The following is a 12,657-nucleotide window of genomic DNA, read 5'->3' as shown; positions in this document are numbered from 1 at the left end:
AAATAGTTGAGTGTTGTCCCATACACAAAAAATCATTACGTGGTTACAACAGAGATGTAGCTTAACTTGAAGCCATTTGGATTGCTACATAAACACTTAAACTATCGATCTAGTCAAGTATAATTGCACTTGACAACACCAATGACAGGTCATATTAACCTGGTCATTTTGTAATATGGCTTGTATATTGATTTACAATGCTGCAAAATATATATCTCGAAAACACATTGTCATAAACTTTTATATATCTTGAACCCAACCTACCCAAAGAAAATTTGTTTGACTTTGCTGCTGTAGTACAGTACTATAAAGATAGCCTTCCATATCCACAAGATTCCACCATTGAATTGTTATGTGGGTACGGGTACACATATGCTTTCATGTTCTCGCATTTCAGGGAGATATGGCAAAACAAATTGCCATGGTATTGAGTCATCCCATGAATCATAGATTTGCGGTAATCACAGTGTAAAAGCGTTGCCGCATCTGGATATTTGTCAATTTTTTTTTAAATAACAGATAATAATAGAAAATCTGAAAAAAAATTTTTGCATCAAGTTAAAATTAATTGAAGCAGCTAATTAGCTACTGCAATTGTAAAGATTAGGCCATAGTATACATAGACAAGAACCCTCAATGTAGAAATAGCACGGTGTTTAAGCCTAAAAATAAGCAACCTAATATAATAGCAACTAGCGATGTCTGTGAAGTTAGATTTATTATATACTTAATTTAAATACGTAAAACAATGAAAATAAAAGTTAAGACTCCTAAAATTTTAATATGAATATGTTCTACATTAAAAAGTATTCTATGCATTGGATCCAGCAAAAAAACAAATAAAAAACAGAAATGAATACGTGAAGAATTGCTAAACAGAAGGTTTCATGAATCCTCTTTTATCTAATTTTGTCCTTTTAACTTGTAAGCTTTGCTCCTTGTCTTCAGCCAATGGTTCTAATTTACGCCCTTTCTTTGTGCTTTGCTTTGAATTTGCTTTAAATTTATTACCAACGGTGCCGACGAGTGATGAATAACGTTCTGCCATCTCATCGTCAGAAATAGAAAGGTCACTGTTGTGTCCATCGTCATCAATTTCTTTAGGTTGTTCGAGCTCTTTCATTAACTTTTCAATGGCTTTGTTATATCCTCCAAACGACAATCTTCCATGCCGACAAGGCTCAAAGTGTGTTATGCTGGGAATATGTACAAATCTGCTTTCGTGTTCTAGCATCTCAGGAAGATCGAGTTCCCAGTGTTCACTCGTGATGATCTTGTCACTTTCTTCCAACTCCTGGCGTTCATTTTCACTCATACATCGCTGCATAAACTTCATTTTTCGAAGATTCAAAGAAAGTTTTGTTGCAGTTCCTTTTTCCTGCGTCATCTTGTCCAGTTGTGCACTAAATCACTTCTCTCCTTAGTACTATTGTTTAGCTGAAGTGTTTGCAATCAGCAGAAAAATATATTTACATAATTCTGTTCAATAAAACAAACAAAAGGTAAATCACAATAGAAAACAGGACACACACAAAGAATCAAATCACTCCTACAAAATCATTTATTTTTAATTGTTATGTTGGCTACCTGACCCTATCTTTAAATGAACATAAATATACTTTTTAGGGAAGCAACGCCAGCTGACAAGTCATGGTGAGTAGGCCAATAACTTAAAATATACACTACTCACATGGGAAATTTTGCAATGTGTGGCTAACTAATGAGCCACTCATTTTAATCTGATGTGCCACAAAATTTTCACCCATGCACATGTAAATTTTGAAACAACACAGGTAAATCTTATCGATAATTCTAACTTATAAAAGTGCGCAACAACCAGTTTTTATTTGTTTATTTATTATAAACCGGCGTAAGTATACAAAAGTTTATGTGCACATTGATGAGCCTCGTGCATGCAACTACCACACTTACCACTATGGCCATAGCCGTTACAGCATATTATGTGTCAATCTTCTGGCCTGTGGGCCAAATGTGGTCCGCCAAGTCATTCCATGTGGTCAGCAAAGGTTTAACAGTAAAGTCCAAAAAGGTGTCAAACTTGTGAGCGGCAAGAGGTGCTCTGAGACTTTGAGCACGGTCCGCAGCAGCAAGCAGCTTGAATTGTTTGCATACAAATGGCACAATAATCGTGACTTCACAAGAATCAATGTGAATTTGTAACAACGTAAAAGTACTGTGTGGTGCATTATAATTACACATCCATAAACCTGATGTCAAATGAACTTGGATGGTGTTCAACGATTGCAGTTTTCTAATGTAAACTTTTGAGTACCTGTATTACTGTTTCTTAATTGCTACCTCAATGTCAGTAAAAGGCGGAAAAGAATGCCACTAGCACAATACCAACGTTAGAGGACAATGACCTAGCCATGTCCATTGCTCAGGACTGCGCAAGAGATTAAGGACAACCTATTTGAAATGATTTGGCTAAGCTCAACTTTGATCTACTAGTACTGCACGCATCTTACTCAAATTTTCCAATGCGGCAGATTTGAGTTTGGCACCCAGTCTTTAGCCTTACAGTCTTTCAAACAATATTTTGACGCCCCTACTGCTGAAAAGTTTGCTTTCAGTGCGCCGATAACGCAATGCCAATGCCATTGTCGGCTCGGTAGTCGAGTGGTTCGAGCGCTGGCCTCATAATAAATGCGGCTCAGAGTTCGTATGTTCGATACCACCCAGTGACGCCATGCCATTGTAATGCCTTTGGGCAAAGCATTAACGACACTTGCTCCTGTTCAGTGGATCTGGGGGACAGTTCTAAATTCGGGCAATAAAATCAATAAAAAACAAAATAAAAAATGTGTAACAATATGGAACTTGCACAAATGCCAGCTTGGTAACTGGGCTTGAGCAATGAGGAATCATCGCCGAGTGTAAGTTGTGCAAAGACTTTTCTCAGGCCAAGGAAAAAGATTATCATACCATACCATATACCAAAATTTCGCCACGGCCAAGCTAATGTCAGAATGCAGGCCTAATACCGGTACTTAGAATATACAGTAATTCGTAATTCTGCGCTAGAAAATCGGTGAGTTCTCCGGCGCATCATACAAGCTTTCCGGGAGGGTTTGACCATATACTAGGCTACAGTAAAACCACCACTATTTATTTTATAGTGATCTATGGTTTGACGTTGTAATAAGTTGATGCTTGTAATATCGGCTCACACAGAGCGTACACACAACACGTTCTCTACTATCGAAGAATGACCTCCTTCGCTAATCCCAATGACAAACTTAACTTCACACGAACTTAAAGGGAATAGCCGAATGGTACTTAAATTAAATGATAGCATTAAATGATTAAAGTTAAGCATGGAAATCACATAAAATAACAAGAATTAACTCATAGTTTCATTAATGAACAATTTCGTGAATACAATAACAATTTGACTCAAACATTATCACAGACGTCACTCTCCACATGTTTGCATGTTCGTTACCGTACCTAATCTTGTTGATATATTTAGGGCGGTTTGCTAAAACTCGGATCAATTTTGATCTCAGATCGTGTTTATCTTAGGTTTTCTACAAAGTTTTACTTTCATACTAGGCTAGGCCTATATTATGACATAGTTTCAACAACATTGAACGTTGCAAACATCGAAATTGGAAACATGGCCTGCAGCGTGGCAAACCTTTCTGCGATTGGCATATGCTGACATTAAACAAGGGTAATCCCCTAAGGCCTAAATGATTATTAGCTTTACAGTATTTTTATTGTACTCGAGAGATGTGATAAAGTGTTATTGTAAAATGTAAACGAAACACGTCAAAATGCCACATGTATCTTTTACTGTTTTTGGAAATTAAAATATCAGAGTGGAGTACCAAATTTATTGCGTCGTAATAGCTTATGCACTTTGCCGACTACGGTTTCAAGCACAGGTGTATAAGGCAAAAATATAAGCCAACAAATATGTTAACTAATTAATCAGGTTAAATTTCGAATACGTAATTGTTGTAATGTATATCATTATGACTGACTACAGAGTTCTTGTGCCCCGATGGTATTTCGCCAGCGCATTCCATCACTGCACTATTTCAAAATTTTTATCTACCTGCAGTCGCTGACATCTGCAACTTCAGTTAAACACAAGATTGGCATTAACAAAGAATCTGTCAAATTACCATGTAATTTTGCACCATTTACATTTTCTTTTTATTATTACAAAATTTAAGTTTTCAAAGTCTATAGTTCTAAGTTTTCAGTTACGTAATTTATTTATTCTTATGACAACATTTAATTTATTTGTACTCTTCATACATTATTCCAATAAAATAAATTATCAATATACCGGTAACATGAAATCTTGGATGTGAGTGTGGTCTATTGCTAGTGACGGTTATAGTCGTGCCATTTGGCTCAGGTAAATAATTAATTAGGTCGCCGAAGTCGTAAATAAACAAAGCCAAGCGCACAGGCTAGGTTCTAGAAACAAAAGAATACAAATACTGTACCATGTTTCTGATGGATCTGTTTCAGAAATAGTCTAATAACGAAGGCGAGCGTTTGTAGGTGAAGGTTTGAAGGCGATTGTGTTTGGGTTATATCGCGTGAAAGAGCTACTTTGTCTGCGTCGTTTCAAGGACCATCGAAAGCGCTGTAGCTCGATTTGTACCCCATATATAACTGTGAAACGTAGTGTTACAAACATAACAGCTTTTGCTTCTGTGTAGGAGCTAATTGTTACGCAAAGAATAATTCCTGGGCTAGTCAAGAAAAAGCAATAGCAGAGATAAAACGAAGAAAACAAACAGAACAGGAGTTGTTATAATTTATTGCCGTTGATGACTCTGATATTGACTTTTCTGTTGGCAACGAAATAACGTTAGTGATAGCAATTAGATAAGCCGGTTATTAATTACTTTTTCTGCACAGGAATTAAAATATAGCGATTGTGCCAAAAGTTTGAAACCTTAGGCTTAGGGCTTAGGTAACCCCATGTTACAGCAAAGTGTAAATATAAGCTTTGTTTTATTGTCATAAGCACAAATACAATCTTCTATATTTACAACAACGTTTGAGGTCCAGCGCAGTAGCATAAATACAGTAACGGAAAATATACGATGGCTAGCTAGATTGTATTACTTCGCCAATCAAAGTAAGGTAAATTACAAGGGAGTAGGCCTATCAGTTTACACAAGCCCTTTGTTACAAGTATTTGGCCATGTTAACAGTTCGAAAAGAGGAATACTGATTTCACACACGTGATTATAACAACACACTTAGCTTCTAGTGATGTCATAATTTAAAGATTTTTGCCTAATTTACACCTGATTTAGTGAGTTTAGAGCGTTTTAAATATTAGGGTTTGAGTTGTCTTTGAAATGAGCGTCGCGGGCATGGCTGGACAGTTACCAGCCCGACATAGGCTAGCGGTTCTTCCTGGTCTTGGCAGCAGACCTGGTACAGCGAGCGTAGCAGGAAATGACATAGCCACAACCATGGCTACCTTGGATGAAGACAGTAATAACAAACAACTTGTGCCACTCACTGCGTCCAATAACAAACTGAATTTGAGAGGATTCGGAAATCACACCTGGGCCGGAACGTCATTAAGGTATAAGTAATATCACCAGAGGCGAGCAGTCGGTACTTTGAAAGTACCGTCGGTAACGGCATGGGTACTTGGCAAAAATGTACCGACGGTTCCGGTATTCGGTAATATTTCAAAAAAGCAGTTCGGTACTTTGTCCATACTCGATATCGATACTTTTTGTACGGTGGGTTCTGTTGCAAGTGCAGTTTTTGCCGATACTATGACCTCGCTAAAGGTCACTTCAGCTCAAAAAATATGTGAACTCACTCTTTCCGACTTTATTAGACATTTTTAGATTGAAAAAAAAAGAAAAAGTGCTAAAATTGGCATTAAGTTTTAATTTAAATGAAGTTTCAAACAACATACTTCTCAAAACCTTGAAGTAATCATTTCGAAGGTACCGAGTACCCGGACTGACTTGTAATTCTTGAAAAAAGTAATTCGGTACAGGGATTCGATACTTTTAGAAAAAAGTACCCACGGTACCGGTATCGATACCGAAAAACTACCGCGGTACTGCCCACCTCTGGTTACCACAATGCATAAAGTTAAAATAACGGCTATATGCAGCACTACGTTTTACGATATATAAATGCCGACGATGGACATCCACAAAATTGAAACGACGTATTAATTGTCTGAGGTTTGAGCTTACCGCATCAAAATATTTCAAGCGCAAAAGAGACCCGTCAAACTTAAATTTTTGTCATCATTATAGATCACGTGATAGCGAAGAAAGTCTTGGTGCTCACGTGCAAGGTGTTGTGTCCCGCATAAGCCTTTTGGAAGAAGCAAACAAAGCCATTCTCGAGGAGGTAGTAACTAATTCTATCACATACCTTGTTTATCAATAAATTTCATCTTCTGTAATTGTTTGACCGTGCGTTCATTTTAATTTTTTTTTCGTCTCGAACCAGGTCTACAGGCTGCAGAGTAGCATAAGGGCTGGAGAATTTTCCAAAAAGGAAATGGTCAAAGAGGAAAAGAAAGTTCAGCGCGAGCTTATGGACACAATCCGATCCAGCAATGACGTGATCAGTCAACTTACGTCCCGTTTACGCAAAGCCGAGGAAAAGCTACATCGCGAAAGAGAAAACGTCCAGCACTTAACGGCTCACACAAAGAAACTGGAACAGGTGAATTTGTTGAGCTTTTGAAAGTGCCAGTGTTGCAGAATTCTTGTGTTGCGTTGTCACGATAGCGAAGTTCTTTTTTCCAGGCTTTGTTTAACACCCAAAAGGAAGCAGACTCGCAGAGAGACTCTGTAAACTCCAAAACCGGCGACTTGAGGCACCGGGTTGATGACTTGCTAAGGCGCTCGGAGAAGAACGATCGAACCTCTCAGAGCATCGTCGACGAATTTCATCAAATGAAAGGCAAAGTTGAAGTGCAGGTCGGTGTTGTTAATTCGGGTCATCAGAGGAATAAGATCAGCACGAGAATAAAATTTTAAATATTGGAAAATATTTCCAGCGCTTAGCTCCATATTGTAATTTCCTGAAGATTAAAACAGTAAAATCATTTTTGATTTAGACGATGGAGTTTTCGCATCTACAAAGCGAGACAAAGCAGCGAACCAAACGCCTGGAAGAAGAAATAAAACAGACATTGCAGCAGGCAAGGTTTCAAAAGGATACGAACAGCATGACCGAACAGAACAACCTTCAGCTCAGGTGGACTATACCGAATATGTGTATTTGTATTAATAAGTTTGGAGATATTAAAGTGAATTTTAACACTGCCTTTAAATTGAATTTGCAAGAGTCGTGATTTGCGCTGCTTTTTAATTACCCACCAAAAGCTTTTGAAGTTTTTTTGATCAAATTAAACTTCCAGCCTTTGGTTTTGACGTCCGTTAATATCTCTAAGATCATGTCAAATGGTTTGCATTTTCCTACTTTTGTAGACACATGTTAGAAGCTCGAATGGCTGAAAGCAGGGATGCTGTAATTGAACTTCGAAACCGGATCTCGCAGACGGAAGCTGACGCAAGATCGCAAGTTCAACAGGTAGAAATTATAAAAAGAAAAAGAGGGAAAAATCGCATGTGTGGTGTGTGATTGCAATCTTGATTGATTTAATGAAGGAATGCATTGCTTTTTATAGATCTATCTATCCTGTCCTATCGACCGTGTTCATTTTAATGTGTTTATCAAAATTGTTTGTTTGTTTGTACAGAAACACTTTTAAGATTAACGATGTCCACAGGTTGCTTTGAAACTGTCTGATCTTCAGTCCAATATGAGCGACATCTCCCACCGCAGACAGGAGGAGTTGCAATCTCTGGAGGAGTCGAGGAAGGAGCATCATCACCTAGAAGAGAATGAGAGGATGAAACTGCAGAAGAAAATCCAGGTAATGCAACAAAGATTTTACAAACGAGACTTGAAGTAATTTCATTAAAACCGGCTGGCATGTTTTTGGGCGGTGTTTAGATGTTTTTATAATACAATATAGTGCTGCAAAAATTGTCATAAACACGTTTTTCTTCTTCAGATTGTCGTCGAAGAGATGAGCGAGAAATTATTGCAAAAGGAAGTTCGACTCCGCGAGGAAGCGCTGAAGAAGTTTATAGATGTTGAGAAGCTCTTCGAAAAGGAAGAGACAGCAAGACTCGAATTCGAGAAGCAAACACGGGAAGATAATGAGAATCGGTGAGATGCAGAATTTCAGATTGTCTTTAGCCCACCGCGGTTTCAACGGAATCCCTTGATTTAGGTGGAATATGCAGCAGAAGCTGTACTTGGAAGAGATTCAGGCGATGAAAGATTTGAGAAGAAACGATCGAAGCAGACAAACTTCTGAGTATAAAAAGATTGACCAATGTCTCTCTCTATTGGACAAGAAAATACACAATGACAGGTTAACTTCAACACTCGCTGCTGGCATATGCAACCGTAACTATGGCAACTATTTCTTCTTGTCACTTTCAAAGAGTGGTTTTCAGTTCAAGATCTCTGAATGTGACATTTTAGCGGCAACCATAAACGAACAGGACTGAGCTAATCTTTATCTCGTCCATACAGGAAGGCACTGGAGAAAGTTCTTGTGGCGGAAATTACAAAGCGGGAGGACCAGGCGTCTCGGACAGACACGCGGGTAGAAGGCGTACAAGAACAACTGCGCATTGCTTTGTCGACCTTGCAGCAAGCCATCGGTGGAGTCCAGTTCCAGGCTTCAAACGACAGAGAAATTCTAATGAAAGAGGCAAGGGAAACAGTTGTGATATGCTGTAGTCAGATTTATTAAGAGAAGTTTCGTCCAACAAAGTAGTCCTGAAACACCATATAGATTCCTCATACTCCTAACGCGGTATGCATTTTACTGCGCAGATCAAAGCTCGTTTGCTGGAGGCAGAGGAAACCCTTAAGAGATCCTTGAACGATGTAGATGCAAGGATGACCTCCATTTCAATGAGGATAACCCAACAGGTAAGATATAAAATCTATAAACCGGAGTGTATTTTATCTTGGAATTTCATCTGTATAGTCCTACCGATATAGGTTATTCTTTCAATCATGCTTTTGTTGAAATAATTGCAACAGCTTGATATGCTAAATCACTTGCGACGCTACCTAAGTTATTTTTTTAGAAAGCAAACACTTTTTATTCAAATACGTTCTCACATTCCAGGACACGACCATCGACACCAAAATGGGAAACTTCGAAACGTCACTCCAGGAAAAACATAACGAACTGCTCCGCAGTGCAACAGAGTGGCGTGAAGCCACAAACAAGGACATTACCGCCATACAGGAAGTGTTGAAAGGTGGGTAGCGTACAAAACAAACTTCACTGTTTTTCTTTGTGTTGCTGTATTACGCATTATTGTCTGCATTACCGTATTAGTTTGTCTGTCGAATTTTAAGACTATGTGCTAGTTTAGACTATTTCTCAGCATAACTGCATTGTCATTGGCTACTTACAGTTTTAAACTCGCAACTCTTTTTTTCGAATACAGAATTGCCTCAGGAAGTTAGAGAGACCCAGGAGAGATTACAACTCTTTAAAGCTGATCTGGAAGCACAACTTATTCTCGAATGCCAATCTCGAGTTAAAGATAGTGACGCAATAAAGAAAGATATTCGGCAGCTTGGTCAGAAAACGGAAGAATTGAATTCCAACACGGTGAAAGAAAGAACGAGAGTTGAAAAGCTGTCTCAAGACTGGATCCAACTGCAAGGAACTCTGGCACAGGTTGGCTAAGTTGTTGGTTTAGCGCAGGTTGCTTCCTTGTTAAAATAACCTTGCAATTGTAACACCTTGCAATACTGTGTTGTTATATAGTTACTAGAGGTAGTTCTACTATAGAGTTTGGGTGAGTACGAAGCGTGAAACCGTCTTTGCTAACTGTTAAATGATATTTGTAGACCTGTCCACATTGAGCCAGATAATATCAATAAAAGCATATTTATGATGTATTAATGATCAACTCTCTTTTTTCGTCGTGCGGTTGCCCTAAAACAGGAGTGACACCGCTTTGTTTTATAGCTGGAACGTCTTCAAAATGACATCCGCGGAAGTCTCGGAGTGCGCATTAATTCTGAGACAAAGATGAGGATGGAAGAGACCAGCTCGATTAAACGAGATCTGGCGAAGTTGAGGTTAGCTGTTCAACCGTTGTTATGGCAACATAATTCAACTGGACGAACGTTTGTCAAGACGCCAACATCATTTCTTAATGAATGGGGGATTTATCAGTGTGCAAGGTAGGCCCACACCGATAGTGAATAATAATAATGAGTTTGATAATGTTTAATAATGAGTAAATTGTACTACGCGTTTTGCTCTGTATGAAATTCTGATTTTAAAATGTTTGCATTTCTCTATCATCATCATTACGTCACGAACACGCAATAGTATACCATATAACACAATGAGAAAAGACAATGACCTCTGTTAGAGTAATTCTGACCGTATAACGACCAGGTGGCACGACATAAAGATGCGTTGGCTCCGTCTACTAGACAGGAGGAGAAAGAGAGAGCGACAAGTGAGATCTTCACCATCGGAAGATTTTCATTCGACAGAATCATCGCCTGATGAAGGATCCCCAAATCCAAGCGCAGGGGTACCGACTCACTCCCAGGACGCTGAACTCCCTGAGGTAGCTGGAGGAGGTTATACTCCTGCTTTTAAACATCAATTCCGACTTGTATTCGGAATGTTTTTGTCATAGTTATGGTGGAAGTCCGTGTATCGCTGACTAGTCTACATATTTTTCAAGCGAGATACGATGAATTCATGATGCAAATGCCATCTTATAATTACAATTACATTCTACAAAACTTACAATTCTTACAATCTTACAATTCCACAAAACTACGCAGCAGAAGCGTGAAGATAACTCTTTTCGCTTGTTCATTTATTTTACTGATTCCTTTTTTCCTCAGCGCCCTAATATCTCTGACGGTGATAACGCATCTATGGATGATAGAGAGGAGCCGAAGGATAACTTGCCGAAGACCCCACAAGAAGAGCATTCTCTTCACGAAGATGAATCAGATATTGACGTGATCACTGATGACGTCACACCAACGAGTGAACCGACAAGTTCGCAGCCACAGGCGGCGTGGTATAACCAGGAAAATGTGATCGAAGATGGCGGGAGGAAGACGGGTGTTCCCGAGAAAGATGGGAGAAGTGAACAAGAGGAGAACTCGGAACGCCCCGACGGAGGTTAGAATCTTGGCAAACTCGGTTAATTTCATGAAGAGCTGGACTTCCCTCACTTTTTTAATAAACTCTACTTATTATTTATTTCATTTTTTATTTCAACCAGATGACGTTAGAACACAAAGTGTTGGCGAATCAATGGATAATGCGCCGAAACCTTCGGCAAAAAGTAACAACGGCTCTTCTCAAGGTTGGTAAAGATTGTATCAGTTTGTCTCAAAAGGCATAAAATCAAATAAAGCCTACGTAGTTGCAATGTTTGAGTAGGCTTGTAGTAGGCTCTCACATCTGTAATAAGCTCGCCGGCTGATCAAATGATAATTCCGCCGGAGTTTTTGAATTTTTCAATTCAAAATGTTTTCATGAATTATAGCCTATTGTGATTATGAATGTTTTTTCTGCGTTTCACAATTTTTAAGGTGTACGCAATTCAAATGGCTCTGGAATTTCATCTGCATTATCAAATCTATCACGAGAAAAATCGTCGGAATCAGCCAAGCGTCGCAAGCAATCACGTCAGTGTGGGATCGTGTTTAAATTACATACATGCCAAAAACTTTCTAAATTATCACATTTCAAACTTTGTTCTAACAGCAGATGTCATCTACATTCTAAAAGAGTAAACGATTGAGTGTGTTGTATGCATTAGAATCCTCTGTTGCTGGAAGGAGTGCAGCGAAATCAACTACAAGCAATAAGAGAGTTTCACCTTCCGATTCTAGAGAAAACCTCAAAAACGTCAATAGCGCGTCACCTGGCGGAGAAAGTACGGCGAGTAAAATATCCACTGCTAGTCGCAGCCGAGCGAAACGTCATCCAACAACAGGTGGCGGACAATCTTACGATATGGAAGGCCGGCGATAAGAAAGTTCGGGCACGAGTGATATGGTTGAAAGTAGAGAAAAAGTTCACCAGCGTTACTTTACCAGCGCACAACACTGAGTGCCATTTACCTTTGCCCAATATGTTTCAGTTCTTCATTTCTTACGTCTTTTGAGCATTTCGTGTCATAAGTTAAACAATTATTGCATAGGCTTCAGTTGCCCAATAGGTTGATATGTTTCACTGGTATTGCTCTTTACCTGCTGCTTGTAAAATATTTCGGACGCTTTTTTACAACACACTTGCACTGTGAATAGACCAATTGTAAACGTTTGTTTATTTTAGAGCATCATACTAACTTAGACTTTTTACTTTAAAATGCACTGTTTTTAAAAGTTTTTCATCGTTTTCCATATAAATAACAAAAAATGAAATAATCGAAAAGATATTTCGACAAGAGTCATCTCAACGCTCAGAATGTAACAAAAAGGAATCCTCTCTGACAGCGGTGATTTAAGAGCAAAAACTAGTTTACCACAGCCTCATCCAGGCAGGAGGGCCCTTGAGGATGGGATCCATCAAGGGTGCTTGTA

General features: G+C 38.8%; 2 protein-coding genes across 2 annotated transcripts; one reads left to right on the top strand and one right to left on the bottom strand.

The window, feature by feature from the left end:
* Nucleotides 1–533: 533 nt before the first annotated feature.
* On the bottom strand, nt 534–1,753 carry LOC143445325 (M-phase phosphoprotein 6-like). The gene has a single exon (XM_076944354.1). The coding sequence runs from the start codon at nt 1,385–1,387 to the stop codon at nt 872–874; it is 516 nt and encodes a 171-aa protein (XP_076800469.1). The 5' UTR covers nt 1,388–1,753; the 3' UTR covers nt 534–871.
* Nucleotides 1,754–5,267: 3,514 nt separating this feature from the next.
* LOC143446773 (coiled-coil domain-containing protein 154-like) lies at nt 5,268–12,498 on the top strand. The gene is made up of 19 exons (XM_076946564.1): nt 5,268–5,587; nt 6,285–6,381; nt 6,484–6,702; nt 6,786–6,959; nt 7,100–7,239; nt 7,473–7,575; nt 7,775–7,921; nt 8,063–8,220; nt 8,285–8,428; nt 8,593–8,773; nt 8,899–8,997; nt 9,200–9,335; nt 9,528–9,763; nt 10,058–10,275; nt 10,496–10,673; nt 10,960–11,245; nt 11,349–11,432; nt 11,662–11,757; nt 11,892–12,498. Exons 1-19 carry the CDS (start codon nt 5,355–5,357, stop codon nt 12,104–12,106), a joined length of 3,144 nt encoding a protein of 1,047 aa, XP_076802679.1. The 5' UTR covers nt 5,268–5,354; the 3' UTR covers nt 12,107–12,498.
* Nucleotides 12,499–12,657: the final 159 nt, after the last annotated feature.

Source organism: Clavelina lepadiformis, chromosome 2 (assembly GCF_947623445.1).
Source record: "Clavelina lepadiformis chromosome 2, kaClaLepa1.1, whole genome shotgun sequence".
NCBI classification, from domain to species: Eukaryota; Metazoa; Chordata; class Ascidiacea; order Aplousobranchia; family Clavelinidae; genus Clavelina; species Clavelina lepadiformis.
This window is presented reverse-complemented; position numbering and strand designations above follow the sequence as displayed.